This window comes from Tripterygium wilfordii, chromosome 10, assembly GCF_013401445.1.
Source record: "Tripterygium wilfordii isolate XIE 37 chromosome 10, ASM1340144v1, whole genome shotgun sequence".
NCBI lineage: Eukaryota > Viridiplantae > Streptophyta > Magnoliopsida > Celastrales > Celastraceae > Tripterygium > Tripterygium wilfordii.
The window spans coordinates 9288179-9310328 of record NC_052241.1 but is presented as its reverse complement, the minus strand read 5'-3'; the positions used below and the strand labels follow the sequence as shown (position 1 = coordinate 9310328).

General features: G+C 33.9%; 4 protein-coding genes across 4 annotated transcripts; 1 reads left to right on the top strand and 3 right to left on the bottom strand.

Moving 5' to 3' along the window:
* Positions 1 to 3315: 3315 nt before the first annotated feature.
* On the bottom strand, positions 3316 to 5162 carry LOC120007906 (putative UPF0481 protein At3g02645). Its single transcript, XM_038858387.1, has one exon. The coding sequence runs from the start codon at positions 5104 to 5106 to the stop codon at positions 3427 to 3429; it is 1680 nt and encodes a 559-aa protein (XP_038714315.1). The 5' UTR covers positions 5107 to 5162; the 3' UTR covers positions 3316 to 3426.
* Positions 5163 to 5820: 658 nt separating this feature from the next.
* On the bottom strand, positions 5821 to 8642 carry LOC120007360 (putative UPF0481 protein At3g02645). The gene is made up of 2 exons (XM_038857554.1): positions 8620 to 8642; positions 5821 to 7789 (listed from the first exon to the last, which is right to left on the bottom strand). The coding sequence occupies exons 1-2, from the start codon at positions 8640 to 8642 to the stop codon at positions 6130 to 6132; spliced, it is 1683 nt and encodes a 560-aa protein (XP_038713482.1). The 3' UTR covers positions 5821 to 6129.
* Positions 8643 to 15915: 7273 nt separating this feature from the next.
* Positions 15916 to 17593, bottom strand: LOC120006797 (putative UPF0481 protein At3g02645). Its single transcript, XM_038856886.1, has one exon. The coding sequence runs from the start codon at positions 17540 to 17542 to the stop codon at positions 15935 to 15937; it is 1608 nt and encodes a 535-aa protein (XP_038712814.1). The 5' UTR covers positions 17543 to 17593; the 3' UTR covers positions 15916 to 15934.
* A 649-nt stretch (positions 17594 to 18242) lies between these two features.
* On the top strand, positions 18243 to 21706 carry LOC120006971. The gene is made up of 9 exons (XM_038857096.1): positions 18243 to 18518; positions 18627 to 18802; positions 19256 to 19443; positions 19530 to 19814; positions 19914 to 19972; positions 20076 to 20112; positions 20198 to 20269; positions 20781 to 21105; positions 21225 to 21706. The coding sequence occupies exons 1-9, from the start codon at positions 18413 to 18415 to the stop codon at positions 21600 to 21602; spliced, it is 1626 nt and encodes a 541-aa protein (XP_038713024.1). The 5' UTR covers positions 18243 to 18412; the 3' UTR covers positions 21603 to 21706.
* Positions 21707 to 22150: the final 444 nt, after the last annotated feature.

Here is a 22150-nt window from a genome sequence, read left to right as displayed (position 1 = left end):
TTAACTCTCAAAATATGTTAGATTTTTAAAAAATTACATATTCGGAATCAACGCATAAATCTCTTTCTAACAAGATCATTGTCGATGAGTTTTATCGGGTAAATTTTAATTCCATTATTTTTTCAATGGAATTTAAAAAATAATAGATTCAGAACTAAAAGAAATGAATTTTAGATTGTGCTTTAAAAAATAATGGAATCTATATTAAAACAATAAATTTTGGATAATGAATTCTGGGATAAAAGAGTTGAATAAACCTGCCGAACTCTCATGGCTTACCAAATTGATGGACTACATGTCATTTTCGATTATACACAAATTTTCCTCTAACACTCCATACCAAACACATGTATCTACACGTTTATCCGCGTAAGATTTTGTCTTCCCATTTTAATATCAATACCAAAATGTATACTTAATCTCTTTAGTCTATTTTTTTTAACTAACTTACACGTGCATAACATTGTGATAACCTACTTAATAAATTTTCTTTTCTTTTCTTATACCACATGTTTAACATGGAAACCTAATAATCCTACATGTATATAGAAGTCCAACAACATATCTGGTTTTTTTTTCCCGCGTGTTATACAGGGCATCAGTCAGGGCAGTTCCAGGCAAGACTTCAAGCTCGAGTCAGTCTCGGACAGGGCATCAGTCCCAGGTCAATCCCAGGCCGGGCATCCATTCCAAGCAATCTAGGGTCGAGTTTCAGTCCTGAGCCAGCTTCGGGCCTGGGCTGGGCTTTGGGTCTGGGTCAATGTTAGGGCTTCAAGTTTTAGGGTTTAGAGTTAGGACCAAAGGCAGAGTTTCACGACATCTCGCATGATAATCTCATTTTGAATTAAATTTATGTTTTCATTTCTATTTTAAACACGCAACCAACAAGTTGTCAAATTTAGAATGCGTTTGGTTTAGCTGTTTTTTATTTTCATTTTCTAGAAAACAGAAAACACTCCCAAAAATGTCGGAATTAATGAGGTTATTAATTAATTCTAGTCAGTTTAATGTTTCTGAATAAATCTTTGATTTGATCTAGTCAAAAGGGTTGATCCCTTGAAATTAGGATAGTTAAGTAGTTTCAACTTTGATCTAGTCAAGAGGGTTGATCCCTTGAAGATAGGGCAGTATTTGTTTTAATTTTTTCCTTACGTTGGGTACTGATGTAAAGGCTATATATATATATCCAGTTCTGCATATTGGATAACACAGGCTTTAATTCACATTCTTTTCATAATTCTAAACAAATTACCCTTTGTTTTCAATAAAAAAAAAATACATTTGATTGGGCATTTTAAAATACGTAGAAACAGAAAATAGCTAGAAAATAAGAAACGTAATAAAGACATTTTCTATTTTAGAAAACACGGCACGACAAGAAACCAATTGCTTCCATTCTCTCTATTTGATTTTTTAATTAAATAATTTCCTAATCACTTAATAGGTTGCCTTAGAGTCTTTTGACTTTTAAAAAAAGTGGACCAGGTACGATTTTAAAAATTCTGCATGTCCATGCATTAATTAGGATTAAATAAATTTTTTTATAGAAAGGATTAAATAATGAATAATTTTTGGTATAAAAAGGATTAAATAATTAATAACTCAATTTGTATTCAATCCACATAACATAAAATACGTCAAGGACAGACACCTTTGTTTAGTTTTGAAAAATTTTATCTTTATTTCTCTTGCATGTAAAAAGATGTAAAGATAATTATGAAAATGTATGAAATGTTGTTGTATTTAAGACTTCAAACTAAAAATATGTTCTTTCTTAGAAAATAGAAAACAGTATTTAGAATTTCAAACCAAAATGTTTTATTTCTTAGAAAATAGAAAATAGAAAACATGAAATAAACCAAACGCACTCTTATGTTTTCATTTTCTGTTTTTATTTTTTATTTTTGTTTTCATAATTTTTGTAAGTGATACCAAACAGAACCTTAGATTACCCAATACATTCTCTGGGATGGGGGAGTTGAAATTCCTTTTAAGTGAAATTCTTGAAATATTTTTAATCTCAACCATTTATTTCATCTAATGGTTGACATTAAATCTCAGCAACTCTTCTCGCTCTCTTTCTAACTAGTCCCTCTCTCTTCGGGGTTTTTCTTCTAGGTATGGACTGATCAAGCCTGATGATAGACCCCTTTCTAACCTAAACCCAACAAAATGTGGAATGGAATAAGAAGAAGATTACAAAGAGAAACACAAAGAACATACATGAAGTTGATACTTCATTTCATTTCAATAACTGCCCATTACAGAATCTAATCTCGGTTTATATCAACCTAAACAACCAATCATAGACTAACCGTTGTACTGCTAGTTACAATTACAGTAACTAACCACATGACAAAGCTACCGTTAAAACTAACATATTTCTTAATAGTCAACTAACGATTTATTGACTAAAATATTACACAATGAAATAGACGGAGTAAAAAGCTTGTAATTATTGGATATCAAAGTTGCAATTGACCTACTTTGGACACGAATCAAAGTGGGACCCACATGTCCTTATGGATGGTTTGTCGTTCATCTTCGAAAGTTGATGAACGTAATATATTTACGTTACAAAATCTGATATCGGGTAAATGAAAAATTGATCTCAAAAGAACCTACATAAAGCGAGGATATGTCGGTGAAATAGACAAGTTCCAGAATGAGTCTAATTATAGGCTCCATCTTGTTGCTATTAGTTTGGGCCCTAGGGTACCCAAGTTTTATAGATAGGGGAGAACTTACGTGAGTTTTGAGTTGGGCCTAAACCTATGCATGTGCGCTTGAGCCGTGTTACGGGTCAACAGTTGACCATGGACCAACATGCTTTGTTTGTTCAAAATAAACTGATTTGTTTTAAATAGTCAGTTTCAAAAGTTATAACTGAAAAGGTTTTATTGTCAAACTAAATGCCTTGGTTGGTAAAGAAAGCTTTTAAAAAACATTACAAAGAGAAGTTTTTTTGGAGTCTACAAAATGTTTAAGAACAGGTTTTGATTCCTGTTGTTCTTTCCTTGTCTCGGTCGTTTGTTATTGAGAGAGTGTTTCGTCACAAGTGTAGTTCGTAGTTCACCTTCGTTTGTGTTATTGAGCGTGAGAGATTGTGTAGATCTGGGAGACGATATCGCAGTTGAGCTACAAGCACCAGGCGATAAATCGTCGTAAGGCCAGTGGTGCAAACCTTGCCTCAATCTATTCTCCATTTGATCTATCTATGTAAACCTATGCCAACCCTATACTGTTTTTTTTTTTTTTATTAATTTTATTATATCTTATGTAATAGATTTACTGTAATTTTGATTAGATGTATCTATATATACATGTATTGTATATTATAATATGCAAGCTTTCATTTCCAATGTTATATATATTGTACATACATATCATGATTAACAACAACATTAACAAAATATTCATGTAGTTTCACTGATTTTCAGTGATATTCTCAATTTTGAAAGCCTTAGAACAGGTATAGACTGAACAAAAAGCTTGTAGTCCCATGAGAACCAGAAGAACAATGGCAGCAAGCAGTGTGAGGATAGGCCAAGAACCATACACATACAGCTTCATCATTCTCTTAGCTTTAACCTTCCATCTGCTATTGTAATACTTGTTCAAATCTTCAATTGTTTTATCCAAGAATGGCACTTTTGTGAGCTTAATAGACTTGCTCATACCATTCCACAGATTCGCCGCCTCTTCATCGCTCTTTAGATGATTCACAATGATCCCTTTCTCTCTAAGCAACTTCACATCCTCCTCATTATCAATAATCCCATTCATTAATTCTGTATATCGCGTAAAAACCAACGATTCCGACGCGCTCGATGCCTCATAAGCCACCAAGTTCCTCAACACAACCTCAGTATTCATATCTAATGTGACCACAGGAAGGTAAAATGTAACTGTCTTGACATCAAAACTTATTGTTAAAATGTTACCATTTGTGGGTAAGAACCGAACACCGGATTTGCTGAGCTCGGACACAGAAGGAACTGCTATTTCCTCCACCAGTGGTGGTTTTTCGATGTCGGAGATACCATCTCCATTGCCATCTTCTGGTTTGGCTGCTTCTTTGCTTTGCGAGAAGACGAACATTTGTGAAATAGGCCCTTTGAGGATTGAAAACCCTGGAAGGTTTGAGAGGATTCTCCCTGGCAATTTCAGTACGAACTTGAATGGCTTAGACAGAAGCAATCTTTTAATGAGATGAACAGGACCCTTGATGTTTAGTTTCGAGGCGATCTCCTTGATGATTTTCTTTAAATTTCTTTGATTTGCATGAGCTTCTTCTTTGTCTTCCATGGCTTCGACTAGTTCCTCTATATCAGTTATCTCCAACGATTCTTCAACTATGGGGACGATCGTGTGGTACAAGTAGTCGAGCAAATGAGCACTCTTGGAAACATTGATCACTGGTATTTCCTCTGTTATCTTGAATGGGGAAAGGTCATTGCACAATCCAGTTAACATGGGACGCAGCGTATCATCGGCCTTTTCCAGCGATGACAATTGAACTTCAGCTAGTTTTCGAATCACAAACAGTGGAATCTGATTCTCCAGCATCACCATGTCTCTAAGAATCGCGTTGTAACCCGATGCTCTGCCTCCTTTTCCCACCAAATGCGACAATTTTGAAGGAGTTCTTGTGAGTACTACTTTACCTTCTTTCGCAGCATCGACATGGAGAATCTCGAGCAAGAATGAACCATCAACTACCATCATCCACGCTAACGTTTCATGGCTGAAGTCCAGAAACTTGTGGTAGCTGGCTCGAATCCTAAGCTCCAGGTTCACCAATTGATCAACAAGTTGCTTGAATTTCTCGCTCTGGAGCTGTTTCTTGGTCATCTTGGTTGCGGCAAGCTTGTACCTCTCCATTTCATAGAGCTCGGGGCGAAAATAATGGTAAGGGCCAAGAGCAACTACTTGAGGAGTATATGAGTCTGGATTACCAGACATCAATGATTTCGGAACATTGAAAATGGAGACTGGGATTTCCCTCTCGTCTTCAACCTCTTCTTCAACTGTTCGACGGATGTTAATCAGCCATCGATGTTCGTCGAAGTCCAAATTCGACATGTTGAATCGGGTAGAAGACATGGTTGGTTTCTACCAATTTGTTCTTCAAAGTGGGGGTTTGGTTATTGTTGCAGTTTTGATGCATTGAGGGGTTTTTTTATAAACAAAAGACACTGTTATCGATGGGAACTATATGTGGCCTAGCCGCCTAGGTTTCATTAAGATAACACAATGCGTTTCTCATGCCAAAATATTTCCAACAAAAGATGGTTTTTTTTCTTGTAGTCTTTTGCACCAATTGGTCAAACATTGAATCCAAGCCAAATGTGTCATTCTAGTAAGGTTTTTGTCAAATACTGGTAACCCCACATCACTTGGAGCGTATCAACTGATGTGGTTTAGAAGAAAAATGCAAGTACCTTTCATATAATGAGACATTTTTTGGGTTCAAGTACCATTGACGATGGCCTAGAATAACAAAGTCGTGCGAACCCAATGTATCTATTGTTAGACTTGTAATCTCACATCGCTCAAGCGATGTGGTTTATAATAAAATTTTCCTGAAATCAAGTAGTGTTGGCAACGGCCCAATAAAGGAGAATTTTTTTTGTGGTTGTCTCTGCTTCTGGGTTTGTTTCACAAGATTAATCCAAACATATCAATCTCTGTCGATACAAATTGACTAGAGATATCACGTATTGTATTAGAGAATAAACCCTAAAAATGATATTAGAGCATTAAGTAGATGCCCTATCAATGACAGGTATATAAAATGGTGAGATGACATAAAAATTATTTGTGTTTGCTTTTTAAGCTAAACGTTGATTGGTATAATAAAATACAACCTTCAAAGAAAAAACAAATACAAATTAAAGAACAATAAACCAAAATCTATCTCAGGTTATATACAGGCAACAAATTCTGATACTCGAGTAACCCCTGACTTTCCAGGCTCATCTGTAATCGTATTTTATTCCCTTTAAGAATGTTTGAACAAATATTTGCTAAAATGAATTTCCAATACCTCAATGGCATTGCGATCTTGTTGGAGTGTCCATGAGATGTCTGAATGCATATTTTTCGTAGAAATAAGTAATTTCGAGCTCAAATTGAATCACTAGAAGTGATTTTGATATGATGGCAGGAATAGGCAGAGCAGAAAGCTTGTAATCCCATCAGGATCAAAAGACAAATAGTAGAAAAGAATGTGAGGATAGGCCAAGAACCATACACACATTGCTTCATCATTCCCTTGGCTTTAACATTCCATCTGCCATTGTAATACTTGTTCACATCTTCAATCACTTTATCCAAGAATGGCACTTTAGTAAGCCTAATAGACTTACTCATACCATTCCACAAATCCGCGGCCTCTTCATCGCTCTTCAGATGATTCAAGATGATCCCTTTCTCTCTCAGCAACTTCACATCCTCCTCACTATCAATAATCCCATTCATCAATTCTGTATATCGCGTAAAAACCAACGGTCCTGATGCACTCGATGCCTCATAAGCCACCAAGTTCCTCAACACAACCTCAGTGTTCACATCTAATGTAACCACAGGAAGGTAAAATGTAACCGTTTTGACATCAAAACTTATATTTAAAATGTTACCATTTGTGGGTAAGAACCGGACACCGGATTTGCTTAATTTGGAGACAGAAGGAACTGCTATCTCCTCCATCAATGGTGGCTTTTCGATGTCCGAGTCACTACTCGTATTTTCTAGTTTGCTTTCTTCCTTGTCTTGTGATGACCCGGACATATGTAAAATAGGCCCTCTCAAGATTGAACAGAGAATTGTCCAAGGAAACTTGAATGCAACGCTAAGAGGCCGTGAGAGACCCTTGTCTAGGTTCTGGAGAAGCTTCCATGTCTCATTAAGTACTTGAATTACATAGCTTGAGTAAGAATAAGATGCTTCTTTGTCTTTCACGGCTTCGGTTTCTTCTTCGCGCCCTACAACTTCATCTGTTACCTCTGAAGGCAGGGCTTCTGTTAATTTAGGCACAATCATGTGATACAAATAGTCAAGCAAGTGAGCAGTCTCTGAAATGTCAATCGTTGGCATTTCCTCTGTAATCTTTACTGGTGAAAGCTCTTTACACAAACCGACTAACCTCGGATGCAGCATTTGATCAGCCAATTTAATTGACGGAAACTGAACTTCCAAAATCTTTCTCGGTACAAGTAATGGGATTTGGTTCTCCAACATCACCAAGTCGCGAAGAATCGCATTGTGAGCTGACGTCCTTCGCCCTGCATTGTCGACCAAATGCGATATTCTCGAAGGAATTCTATCGAACACCTTACCTTCTTTATTGCCATAGACTTGCAGTATCTCAAGTAAGAATGAACCGTCAACTGCCATCATCCATGCTAGCGTTTCATCGCTAAAATGCAAGTATTTATGATAGCTTGCGCGAACTTTAAGCTCCAGTTGGATCAATTGATCCACAACATGATGGAATCTAATGCTCTGGGGGAGCCGTTTTTGAATCATCTTTGCAGCTGAAACTTTGTACCTCTCCATCTCATAAAGCTGCGGACGCCAATGGTGGTAGGGACCTATAGAAACTATATGTGGAATGTATGAATTTGGATCAGTAGACATTAATAGCTTTGGAACATGGAAAATGGATGCTGGGATTTCTAGTTCAGGTCCAATTTCTTCTTCTTCTTCGAGTGATCGACGGATGTTAACCACCCATTGCTGCTCCTCGGACATGGGATTCGATGGATATGATGACATGGTGATGATACTGTTGGATTTCAAATTCAGTTAATGTGTTTTCTCATGCAATGAGTGCATGTGATATTATTTATATGCAAGAATTTCGTAAGCATTACATCATCAATGTGAGTAACACGTGGCGGCTTTGATTGCTTTAATTAGTAAAAGAATTGAGTTTTTCATTTGTTTATATGGTCTGACCAGCAACTCTCGTTTAGTGGTTTATTTTTTCGAAAACACTATATGTTCATAATTTTGATGTCCATAATCTAAATGGCATGAAGAAAAGTGTGGAGGATCATTTTGTATTAAATGGTCCACACATTTCTCCTCATGCCACCTAGATTTTGAACAATTATGAACATCAAAATTATAGACACATATCATTTTTTATTTTTACCTTATAAGAGAATAAAACAAATAAATATACTCGGTAGAAACAGTTTTTTAGTAAAAAGTAATCAAATGAGCTTAAACCAAACAATTGTAAAACGCTAGTTTATAAGCTATTGAAAAATAACCACTCGAGTGAAGCTTACTTTGGGTTATCAGCCGACCAAAACGCTCTATAGAAAACTTATTAGTATGATCTCCAACATCCAGATTAATAAATTACAATAACAAAATGTTGAAATTTTAGGCAACATATAAACTCACATTCTTATGGACGAGCCTTGCAATAGATTACTCTGCAATTTCAATTAGGGTGGACCGATCGTTTCCAAAATAAATTTTAAAAAAAAGTAAAATTGAACCCTACAATGATAAACAAAGTAGACAGTCGTGATTGAAACGGGAAGGCCGCTGTAGTGACTTCCACTACGAAGGTCCTTAACTCACATTCTTGATGGGGCTTACCATGGATTGGCTTTATCGGTCATTGCCGGCCAATTGACCTATTACCGGCCAACAGATAATCAATAATCAATCGACCCACATAGTTGGGCCAATAATTTCATCCGACCCATGTAGAGATGGGTCGGATGATGGTTGTCAATATATTCAAAAGTTGGTTGGCCTATAATTATCGGTCAACCAACTTTCATAATTAAATATTAAAGTCTTTGTTAATTGTTATCAACTATGGACCCAAACTAAGCTAAGCCCAAAGATTTACCCATCCCAAAGCCCAAAGGAGACCCAAACCCAAACTACATTAACTCTCAAGAAGACCTAAACCCAAATATTTACCCATCCCAAAGCCCAAACCAACTAATCAAGGCAAACTAAGTAATAAACAAAAAGGTCGGATGTACTATCTCCCAACCCATCAACCAACTGACAATGTCGGTTGACAATCATTACCCGACCCATAAAGTTGGATAAGGTAATGATTTTGCATTTTAATCAAAGTCGGGTCGGTTGGATTATCGGTTGATAATCAACCGACCATGCCCATGGTAAACCCTAAACTAAAGGTAGGGTCAACCATTGTGGTTTCTTTTTTCTTTCGTATGTAACGAAAATTCAAGAAGGTGTTTTTTTGATGGGGCTCTAACCTAAAGGTAGGTAGTTCCTTTTTTTCTTTCCCTATGTAACGAAAATTCAAGACGTGTTTGTTAAAGTGAGAACATTTTTGCATGCGCATTTGGCTTCTTTTGCTTTTCTTGGAAGGTCAAAAAAGAAAAGAAGAGAGTAGAGGATATTATAAGACGCGTTTATACTGTTGTAAGTACAACTTTCATTGTTTGGTCTAACAAAGGTTAAAGCCATATGAAAAGTGTGTGATTCCAAATAAATCAAAATTTATTTATAATAATAGTAACTATAGGAAGATTCATTTTATATATTAGCACCTATGCTCGATGAGTCAACTAATTTTTTTAGAGTCATTTTTATTATCAATTATTAGATTAATTAAATAAAATACTATGTATTATCAATTATCTATCAATTAATATAAATTTATTATTGTCAATTATTTAGTATAATATTAACTAAATTATATAAAGCATAAATAAATGAAAGAAAATTATCATTTTAATGATGTAGAGAATATGATAGGTAAATTACAACACTCACTTACCAAAAAAAAGAATATGATAAGTAATCTGATGCAATTTTTATTGGATATAGAATTTGTAAACTGTTAAAAAAAATGATATTGTAATCTGCATTTTAGGAAATCTGTTAAGATAAATTTATTGAGGTGGCCAATCGTGACGGTGTTCTGAATCGATTTCTCTAAATAAAAAGTAGAATTTTATTAAAAATGTGGAAATATTTTACCTAAATGAATGGTCGGTGCATTTGAAAAGGAAATCATTCTATGCTAATATGTTTTCTTTATCCAGGAGATTCTATTATAGATACATTTTACCTAACATATTCTGGTAGGTGCATTTTGAAAAGTATTAAGGTTTGGTCATTGGTGTGCTTTGTTTGGTAAAATAAGTGAAGTTAACATACCTACTTTGGTCACATCGACTAAGATAGGAAAAGGGGGGAAATTTCGTATTTTTGAAGTAAATATAGTATTTTGACTTTATGTGCATAAGGGTGAGATTTTCTCCCATTTTTGATGGATTATAATAAATCTCAATCCTTTAAGTCTATTCGGAAGAGAAGATAATGATCCGCATACTATAAAATTATCCTTTAATGATGCTAGGTGTTTGGATGATTTTTTAAAAAAAAACTCAGTATATATAATATAATTTTATGCAAAATGAGTCTCTTATGCGATACCGATCGTATAATATGAAAATCGTTCAACTTGTTTTTATTTTATAAGGAGGTTAAGATTAGTGATAACATGTCAAATGACAAACAATATCATCACCCCACTTTATATATTAATAGAGAAAAGGATATTGATGAGTATTATGTATTATGTTATTTGTAATGATATCATGTAAGAACGAGATTTGATAATATTATGAGCTAAATATAGTGTCACTGGTTCAAATTTTAAATTTCGCTTCTTTGTTAAACGAAATTTAAATTAGGTCAGCCTTATTTATTTACCATCGAACATGAATTGCTTGATAAACAATTCTGTCAGTAGCATATATGCTAATAGTATATGGCCCAATTTGATAAAGCATATTAACAGTAGCAGATATGCTAACATATATGATGGTAACAAAAATGCTGAATAATTTTAGTAGCAGATATGCTCTCTTAATGGTTTATAGTGTTTGGTTCAACTTTTGCTAATAATATTTATGTTGTGTAATATTATGTGACAAATTACAAATAAGTGTATTATGTATTCAGTAACAATATGTTACATGAATGGTTGGTAATGTTTAGACAGTATATCTGCTATCATTATCGTCCAGTATATCTGCTAGTATATACGCTACTGACAAAATTATCTGTTAAACGGAGTCATTGTCTTAAAGTTGTTTAAGTAGCATATATTGTTAGTGCAAAATGGTGCAGGAGAGGGTGATTATTATCTATATATATATAAAAGTAGGATACACTTAAGCTTTTTTTCCCTCCCAAACTTCCAACATTTTAGTCTTAATTAATTTATTAATTTATTCTTCCTAAACCAATAATAAAATATTTTTAAATAAAAAATATAGTGGATAATAGGATATCTCCTAAACTTTCAAGCTTTTTTCAAATATTTTAAAGATATTCAAAAAAGATTTTGATAACCAATATTTCAAAGATTTTTCAGATATTTATAACTATATTTAAAAATTAGTTTCTCCATCTCTCCCTCTCCCTCTCCCACTCCCACTAATATTTATATATTTAGCTCTCTCATGAGGAATTTTGTTTAACTCAATTGTTTTTTCAACTTGATTATGGTTTTACACCTCATTCATATGGCTTGCCCTCTCACAATTCAGTGTGCATCGATCTCTTTTAATATTCATAGATATTCTAATTACAATGAGTCTAAACATAATTTTATTGATTTTTTTTTCAGAAATATCCTTCAAGGGCTGCTATGGATTCAGTCAATTTCACTTACAAAATTGAAGGTTAAGATTGTACAGTATTTCTTTTCTTTTTTCATAATTGTGTTTTCAATAGGTTCAAAATCAACATTTGTACACTATTTCTTTTTCTTTTTCATAATTGTGTTTTCAATAGGTTCAAAATCAACATTTCTTTTTCTTTTATCAGGGTTTGACAAGTGACAACATTCTTGGAACTGAAAATCAAATGGGAATTTTATGTTGAAAATAAAAAATAAATCGAAAAATTGATAGAGAAGAATAATCGAAACCCGATTCCTTTTGTTCCACAGGTGACTAGAGCAGTCATTCCACGAATAAGATGTTATAATTTCCATTACTTTTCATTGCTGTTGGAGAGAGTGATAATTTGTGGCCATATAATTTTGATATTCACGCAGTGAAATAGACCATGTTAACTTAATTAGAAACAATGAATTCGTTAGCAAAGTTATATGTATTATGATAATTCTATCATGAATGAATATATAAATTATAAAAAATACACATAAATATTAAATATTACGAAACAAGCAATATTTCTCACTTGGATTTGATTAATTCTAAGAATTGTAGAATTAAGCTATTAATTTATTAGAGAATTAATCTATTAATTTATTCTCTCAACCAAAAATAATAGGTTATTATCCTTATTACTTTACCCATATTTGAATAATGATACTAATTGTATTTGAAATTTTAATTGTCAATTATATTTTTAGTTGTTATATATCCTTATCACTTTACCCATGTTTGAATATAATTTCAATTAATACGAAAATTTTGAAAATTTCACAATATTGTTTTTATCCTTATCACTTTACCCATGATTTTAATCCTTAATAATTTTCTCAGGATTTGAAACATATTTGAATTTGCTATCATTTTATTCTTCTAACAACCATTTATAAATACCCTTTATTATCATATAAGTTATAATTTAATTATTTAACTATTATCTTTTATCACTACTTAATTATAAATATGATTATCTTTAATCTCTATGTAAATTATTAATTGATAATTTTTATTATTTAAATATTTGTTCACTAGGATGTTAAATACTATAACTATGTCACGTTTCGCCTCTATGATTACACCGTGACATTGATGAATAAAAACATTTATAAGTTGTATTATTTATTCAATTTATATATACATTATAGTTGCCCCGCAAACCATGAGCCATCTTTGTGAACAAATATTTTATTCACTTAAATGAATAATGATACTAATTGTATTTAAAATTTTAATCCTCAATCATTTTTTAGTTATTATCTTTATCACTTTATTGCTATTTGAATATAATTTTGATTAATATGAAATTGTTGAAAATTTCCCAATATAATAATTATAGTCGTAATAATTATTTTTTTGAAATTTTGCACATAACAAGTTGTATGATTATGATTATCTTTATCAGCATTAAAAATTTTGCCACCTTTTTACAATTTTAAATGAAAATTCTACAATAATAAATCATAATTTTATAATTTTGCCGCCTTGTATTTTACTTTGATAAATTAAATTAAATTTATAAAAAATATAATTGTTAGATGGCTAGAATTTAAAATAATAAACTCAAATTAAATAAGTAAATTAGTTAATAAGTTTTAAATATTTGTTAACAAAGTAATTTAAATATTTATATTAAATAGTTTAAATCATATCCAAACAACTTACAACCACTTTTTAATTGGAAATAAATATAATACGCAAAATTAAATTTTGTGATATCTATGAAAAGTAATTATTAAATTTAATATTAATTTTGAAATTTCATTTTATTATGAATTATAGCATTTAATCATTTAAATTAAATTTAACTTAAGACTTTAACTAGCACTAAAGGTGTTGACTTTTAACTAGATAAATCCATAGCAACACGAGAACTCGATTTCATTGTTTGGGGTAAGTATTCAAAATATATTTTTATTTTTTCATTTATTTGTAAGTTATTGGAAATTATTATATTTAGTTTAATAATTTTAAATTATAATATATATTTTAAAATTCTACATGATAATAATAGTCACTCAAATTTGAATTTTTCATCATCTTAGATATAAGATACACATATTTGAAATTTTTTTTTATCTTTTAGTCTTTTAAAAATTTATTTAAATTGACATAATTTTTTCACTATATTGTTCAAACTCTACTCACTTACCAAAAAAATTCAGACTCTTCTCACGATCCACCTTTGTTTGATCAAGATGAGTAAATACCCCTCAGACAAACGTATGAGAATATCGGTGAAAGTACATGTTCATTATGCTATATTTTTATTAACATATCAATGATAAATACAAAACCTTATTATTGTTAAAAAAAGATTATAGGTAAAGAATATAATCCACCATCGTCATATAAAGTTGGTTTTTATTCCAAATTAGCTCAAGATGGTTGTATGATTGTGATAGTTCGATCGATAAATCAAAATATCCAGTGAATGTTATCTCATATAGTAAGTTCATTAGTAAAATAAGTTCAGATTATCCTAAGTTATTTGATAAAGAAATGAATTATTTTTTAAAAGTGTAGCTTATTGTATAGAGCCAAAGAAGAATAATTACAAATTACTAAAAAAAAAAAGAAATTTTTGATCGACAAATTACTTTTTTTGTTTCTTTGTCCTTTACAGGTCTACATGTTGAAGACCATAATGATAAAACTCTTTATATTTGTGAAATTTTGCAAGGTCTTAAGCTTGACAAAAAAAAAAAATTAGGCTTCATCATATAAGTGGTCATGATTTTGCATTAAACAGTATAAGATAGTTCTCATAATGGATATTAAAAATCGATGATGGTAAACTTGGATATCATAATGATTGTGACAAAATTGTAGAAATTCTAGATGATCTCCTTATCAAGAACTCAGACAATCCCTTGGCAACAATTGTTAATAGCACATATCTTTTTTACTTCAAAAAATGGGTTATTCTAAGTATGTGCAGGAGAGGACAATTCTTGCGCATACATTTGAAATAGTTCAAACAATGAATGACTTTATGTTTTCATTAGTTTCAAGTGAAGAAATAATTTATTTTAGTTCTGACAATGTTTGTAAAGTAGATATGAATGTCAATAGTCATGAATATTTGTGCACAATTGAATTCTCAAATTCCATGACATCTTCTGGTCTTCTAAACCATGAATCAATATTGATGATTGGTGTTCCAGTAATGTTGCTCATAAATATTGATCAGAAATCTGGTGTAGGCAATGGAACCAGATTAATAGTAACACAATTGAAAAAACACATTATAGAAGTTAAGATTATTTCAGAAATCAAGGTGGGTCACAAGATATGTATTTCTCAAATGATACTATCTCCATCATATTCTTGGTTACCATTTAAACTCCAAAGAAAATAGTATCCATTAGCTATTAATTTTGCTATGACAATAAACAAAAGTCAAGGATAATCACTTTTTCATGTTGGTTTGTATTTGTCAATGTCGGTTTTTAGTCATGGTCAATTAAATGTTGTAGTCTCAAGGGTAAAAAGTATTAATAGGCTGAAGATATTGATTGTTAATGAGGAAGGACAATTATGTAATACTACAAACAATGTACATAGTATTGTGTTTCATAATTTAATATAGGTATATCATACTATTGTCAACTTCTATTATTATCAACTTCGATAAATTCTTGCTAGAAATTTAAAGTTAATGTCAAAACTTTAAAGTGTCTCTTCACCTTTCTTAAATCCACTTTATGTTGGTTCTTTTATGATCAAATATTTCAGTAAAATTATAATTTTATTATTATTCATACAATTATAATTTTATTATTATTCGTGCATCGCACGAGTCCAATAACTAGTTAACAATTATAGCTCGATACGCCAAGCCATCTTTTAACTTTTTAGAGGAGTATGCAAGCAATCCCTAAAGATTAATTCGTGCAGGCCCATAACCAACTGGCCCAATCAATCAAAATGTAGGCCCAGATAACTGCAGTTTTTATTTTATTTTACTTTTTAATTTATAATTCATACACCTTCCAAGTGTTTGATGATTTGCCCGAATGAAACTACTGCAATTTTATTTTCTTTGTTTACTATTATTGATTCACCATTAGTCCTGCCTGCACACCTTGCAACATATCAACTCAATGAACAAACTTTCGACGTTTTTGTCAAATTCTAAACTAAACTTGGCCTTTGCGCATCCTTATGAACTCGAGTTGAGTAATGTTCATTGCAACTGCGAGAACAAAAATCTAGTAGAAGTAATGTCAAGCTCAACTCGAGTTCCTAGTAACATTGGTTTTGAAGATTCGAGCGCAGGTGTAGACAGAGCAAAATACCTGTAATCCCATCAGAATCAAAACAAAGATTGCAGCCAGCAATGCTAGAATCGGCCAAGAACCAAACACATAATCCTCCATGTATTTCTTAGCTTTAACCTTCCATCTGCCATTGAAATACTCGTTCACATCTTCAATCACTTTATCTAAGAATGCCACTTTTGTAAGCCTAATAGACTTGCTCATTCCATTCCACAAATCCGCGGCCTCTTCATCGCTCTTCAGACGGTTCAAGATGATCCCTTTCTCTCTCAGCAACTTCACATCCTCCTCACTGTCAATAATCCCATTCATCAATTCTGTGTATCGCGTAAAAACCAATGCCCCTGATGCACTCGACGCCTCATAAGCTACCAAGTTCCTCAACACAACCTCAGTGTTCATATCTAGACTGACCACAGGAAGGTAAAATGTAGCTGTCTTGACATCAAAACTTATTGTTAAAATATTACCATTTGTGGGTAAGAACCGGACTCCGGATTTGCAGAGCTCGGACACAGAAGGAACTGCTATCTCCTCCATCAATGGTGGTTTTTCGATGCCCGAGTTACTACTTCTATCTTCATGTTTGGCTTCTTCTTTGTGTTGTGAAAAGAATATATATGAAATAGGCCCTTTAAAGATTTGAAACCCGGGAAGGTTTGAGAGAATTGTCCATGGCACTTTCACTACTAATTTGAAAGGCCTTGAAAAAATCAGTCTTTCGATGAGTCGAACAGGACCTCTGTTCAGGAATTGTTCTTTCCCTGGCTTCTTGTCATGGGATTGTTCGTCGAGTAGTTCAATTATCTCTGTTGGTTCTTCCAGTTTGGGAACAATCATGCCATATAAGTAGTCAAGCAAGTGAGCAGTTTCTGAGATGTCTGTAATTGGCATTTGTTCTGTGATCTGTAATGGTGAAAGCTCCATGCACGATCCGAATAACATTGGACTCAACATTTGGTCGGCCAATTCAAGTGATGAATATTGAACTTCCAAAATCTTTCTCAGCACAAATAGTGGGATTTGGTTCTCCAGCATCACCGTGTCTCGAAGAATAGCGTTGTGAGCTGACCTTCTCCCTGCATTGTCAACCAAATGTGACATTCTTGAAGGAATTCTGGTAAGTACTCCGCCTTCTTTTGTCGCATAGACTCGCAAAATCTCAAGTAAGAATGAAGCATCAATCACCATCATCCAGGCCAAGGTTTCGCGGCTAAAGTCCAAGAACTTGTGATAGTTTGCGCGAATCTTAGGCTCCAACATGATCAATTGATCCAGAAGATACTGGAATTTAACATTTTGGAGATGTTTTTTGGTCATCTTTGCCGCGGAAAGCTTGTACCTCTCCATCTCATTGAGCTCGAGACGCCAGTGATGGTAAGGACCAATGGCAACTATTTGTGGAGTATATGAATCTGGATCACTAGACATCAAGGATTTGGGGACATTGAAAATGGATACTGGGTTTTCTCCTTCATCTTCAACGTCTTCTTCAAGAGTTCGACGGATGTTAATCACCCATCGATGCTCGTCGAAGCTCGGATTGGATGCATAGGACATGGTGGATTGGAGAGAAGATATGGTGGTTGTTAATTAATCTAAGTATGAACTTTGGTTAATGTGGGAGTTCTTTTTGATGCATTGAGTGTGGTTTCTCACAAACATAATTGTGTCATCAATGTGAATTTATACACAGTTTTAGTTTCATTAAAAATGAAAATGCGTTTCTCATGCTTATATATATTTTACACCTCAAGAATATGAAAAACAAGCTGATTTGAGACAACTATGGGTCGTTATGGGAGAACTTGACTATGTTAACTCTTAGCTCCAAGCGGCAGGTCATGTATGCATGCATTGAGTGTGGTTTCTTACAAACACATTTGTGTCATCAATGTGATTTTAAACACAGCTTTTTGGTTTCATTAAAAATGAAAATGCAAGCTGATTTGAGACAACTACGAATCGTTGGTTAAGATGGTGAACTTGACCGCGTTAGCTCTTAACTCCAAGCAGAACGTTGTGATTTCAAGTCCTGTGAGTGTTTTGATTGCCACAATTTACGAGATTGACTCTTTGCTCAGCACAACGTGTCCCGCACTGAGTGGTAGTTGTCCATTGGAGTTGTGGAAAAAGGCCCAATTCTTAATAGTTCTGTGGGCTTTGATAGGCCCATTTCCTTCTGTCTCAACTCTCAAGTACAATATATTACAACAATGAACATTGCTAAAAAAGAAACCGTGTGTTATGTTACAAACGGTTCATCTTCCATGGAGGGGAGGGGGTGCCCGTTACACACTCCTTATTACAGCTACCCTATAAATCCTCTTCATTTCCTCCCTAAATTCCTGGGCATTCATGAACCCTTAATCTCAAAATCCAAAAAACCATAAACAAATCATTCACGCAGCCAATAACAACAACAACACAATGTTCTTCATCAAATCACTCATTGTTTTTGTTTTCTTGATTTGTTCTTCTACCTTGTCTCATGGATTCTCTGCATCAGAAGAGGCACAGAGCCCATATATCAAAGGTACATACATTTTCACATTACAATTTATGTATACAAATGTGTTGCCGTCTTGGGTTTGTTTTGATTGTAAAAATCTGGTCTTGATATATGGGTTTTGGTATTTGGTAGATTCGAATGAGGAATATGGTGTTGTTGTAAAAGCTGCGAGAAGGTCCGTTCTTGAGGAGGAGGAGGAGAATTCAACCATTGTATTGGCTGCAACAAGGACAATCAGAAAAGACCCCCTTGACCATTTCAATTATTACAGGGGTGGATGGAATATAACCAATACTCATTATATTGCTGTTGGTCTCTTCATATTCTTCTTCTGTTTTTTTTTTTCTGTCATTTCTTCCTGCTTTCTAGCTCATTTTTGTTTAATTATATTTCTAATTATGTTTAAAAGAATGGTTGAGTTCCTACATTTATTTATTTATGATTTTCAAGGACAGAAATAAACGAAATTTTTTGTTCTCTTTCTTTAGGAGTATTATAATTAAGCTGATTAATTCTAGAGCTTATGGAATCAATATTTATTATATTAGTTTGCATTGTTTTGCCAATGTTTTGTTGTCTACATTAATTCTCTATCTGGGTTTTGCTTGATTTTATTGTGAATTGTGTAAAATGGAAAGTTTGGAAGAATTTTCTCAAATGGTGCCTCTCAGTGGAATATAAGATATGAAAGATTGTTACGGCTTTGTAAATGTTTTGGTGAACTCAGTAATAACATTATCTTAACTGTGCTCTTGTTGTAGTCTGTTGCCTACACAGCTGCTCCTCTATTTGGGATTGCTCTAGTCTGGTTTGTGGTTTGGGGTCTATTTCTCATTTGTGCATGCCTTTGTTGTTGCTGCTGCTGCTGCCGAAAGAAGAGCTATGGCTACTCTCAAACAGCTTATGTACTTTCAGTTGTCTTTCTCATAAGCTGCATCATCGCTGCCGTGTGAGTCTTAATTTCCTTTGCACTTCTTGCTGCTTGGTTCGATTTCCTGTAACTACTTTCATTGCCGCGTACTTCTTTGTTTCCAGATGTGGATCTGTTTTTCTGTTCGTTGGACAGGCAAGGTTCCGACGTAGCGTCACAGATACATTGGATTATATAGTGAATACTGGGTTAAGCATATATGAAAGAGTGAGGAACTTCTTGACTGCTCTGACATCGTCTACAACAATTGTTGTGGATCAATTTCCTTTATCGGCAGATCTCCTGAAGCAAATCGGTGATGCGGACTTTATGCTCAATGTTTCGTCGCATCTTCCTCAAGCCCAGTCTCTGAAGAAAACGCTTGACATAGAAAATGTCATTAGTCCTGTGTGAGTGGATGAATCTATTGTTATTTTGTTCCCACAATCACTCACAAGTCTTAAGTTATATACTTATATGTATATTTGACCGGAGCCATTTTCTTGCAGCGGAGTGGCCCTTAACGTAGGTGTTGCTGTGGTTCTTCTCTTTTCAATTCTCGGTTTCCGTAAGCACTAATGATTGTCTATGTTACTTCAAGATTCAAATCGTCCGACTGTGTACTGCTTTTTCACTCACTATATATGCTGTATTGTATTTGTTGGTTGCAGTATTTGCACTTTGTGGTATCAAATTCCTTGTGTACATGTAAGTAACAGAAGTGCATTATTTTTGTTCAACTTAACTGTGCCATCTCTTTTTGTTTCAATGGACTAATGTCAGACATTTGCAGATTGGAAGTCCTAGGGTGGATTCTCATCACCGGTACATTTATTTTGGCTGGTGTGTCTCTAGTTTTCCGTAAGTAAGTTCCTTCTCTTTGTTCCTGGTCTACTTGTTAATATTGTCTCTCGGTAAGAAATAATTTGCTGCTCTGATTATTTTTCACTTATGAATCAAAAACTCATTGTGGTAGTCATGGCTAGAGATGCAAAATTGAATATAAGATTTCAAATAATCGGATACTGTTTCTGTAAGATTGATGTGCATTTGCATTCATCTTGTATGAACTAATCCAGCTACTTTTAAGAATTGATGTGAATTAACGAACTGTCTGCAAATGGATCTCTTTGTGAAGCAAGAACTGAATTAAATTCCACGGCATGTAAAGCAATACGATCCACAGAAAGGGTGGAATTCGTTTCACAGTGCGAGCAAAGAACGACAAAAGAAAACTTACAAAAGACTGATGCTAATTTACTGATCTGATTTTTAATTAGAAAGCTTGACTGAATTGCACTTTGCTGTTACTGATTATGATCTATTGAAATTAATCCATGAAAGCTACCGTCTCTTTTTCTCCACCCACTTGACAGTGTAGTAGCAGACACTTGCATTGCAATGGATCAGTGGGTGGAAAACCCAGAAGCTCAATCGGCATTTCGTGATCTTCTGCCTTGTGTTGACAATGCAACTGTCCAAACATCCCTGAATGTGAGCAGTAGAGTCACCTTTGGATTGGTCCAAGTTGTTGATCAGTACATCACCACGATCGCCAATCAGGACTTGACGGTAGAAGCTGGACCTCTGTATCACAATCAAACAGGTCCGCTGGTGCCTCTCCTCTGCAGTCCATTTGACTCTAATTTGACTAGGCGAAGTTGTGCTCCCGGTGAAGTAGACTTCAATCATGCTGGAGAGGTATATTTAACCCGAAATGGAAGTATTGATAATTGTTTTTCATTTTTGATTACTGTGAGATCTGAAATTTCTTGGCCTCCTTGTGTATCATCAGCTGAAAAGCTTGTGTTTTCGCGCAGGAGTGGAAAAAATACGTCTGTCAAGTATCAGCAGAGAGTATTTGCACTACGGTAGGTCGCTTGACCCCAAATGCATATAACCAGATGATGTCTGCCGTAAACACCAGCAGCCAAATAAACAGTTTCGGACCATTCCTCGCTGATCTTGTCGATTGCACCACTGTCCGAAACACTTTCAGAGACATCAGCAAAACTTACTGTCCTGGCCTGAGACAAAACAGTTTCCGGACCTATATTGGTATGGTAATTGTATCAACAGCAATGTTGTTCTCTCAGATTTTTTGGTTATTCTATGTAAGAGAGAGACGACACAGGATTCGCTACAAAAAAACCATAAGTATGACTGAATATCCTTTAGTAGGAAAAGGTCGACGATGAAGCTTCGAGGAAGAGATTATCTTTTATTTGTCAAAATTCTGAATGTTCATAGGATATAGGCACTGGCAGTAGATATTTGACACCATGAGAGTATGATGGAACACTTTCATTGTGTACATTATTTTCTAGTAATTTTATTTTCTTTTTCAAATATATATTCTTTAGTCTTTACATTATTCTACTTACTTGCATAGCCAAAACCATCTTCCTGTTCCTCTTCAACATTGCTCCTCTCAATCTAGTGCCATAGCTTGGCCTTGGAACAACAACAACAGCTGATTTTTCGCAGCGAATAAGCGTCCTAATATACCTCTCTAAACACTTATTTGTCTTCTTGGGCTTGATCCTCTCTGTTTTCGTGCTAATTTGAGGATTTGTAGCCGGTGTTTATTCTGAGAAACCTTTTCATGCTAATTTGAGGATCTGTAGCCTGTGTTTATTTTGAGGATTTCTCAGGTGCAGGATCAGAAACATATGGTCCGACTCATTCCTAGACCAAACAAAGGTAAGTCCGCATCTAAACAACACTCTATTTTTTTTGACCCATT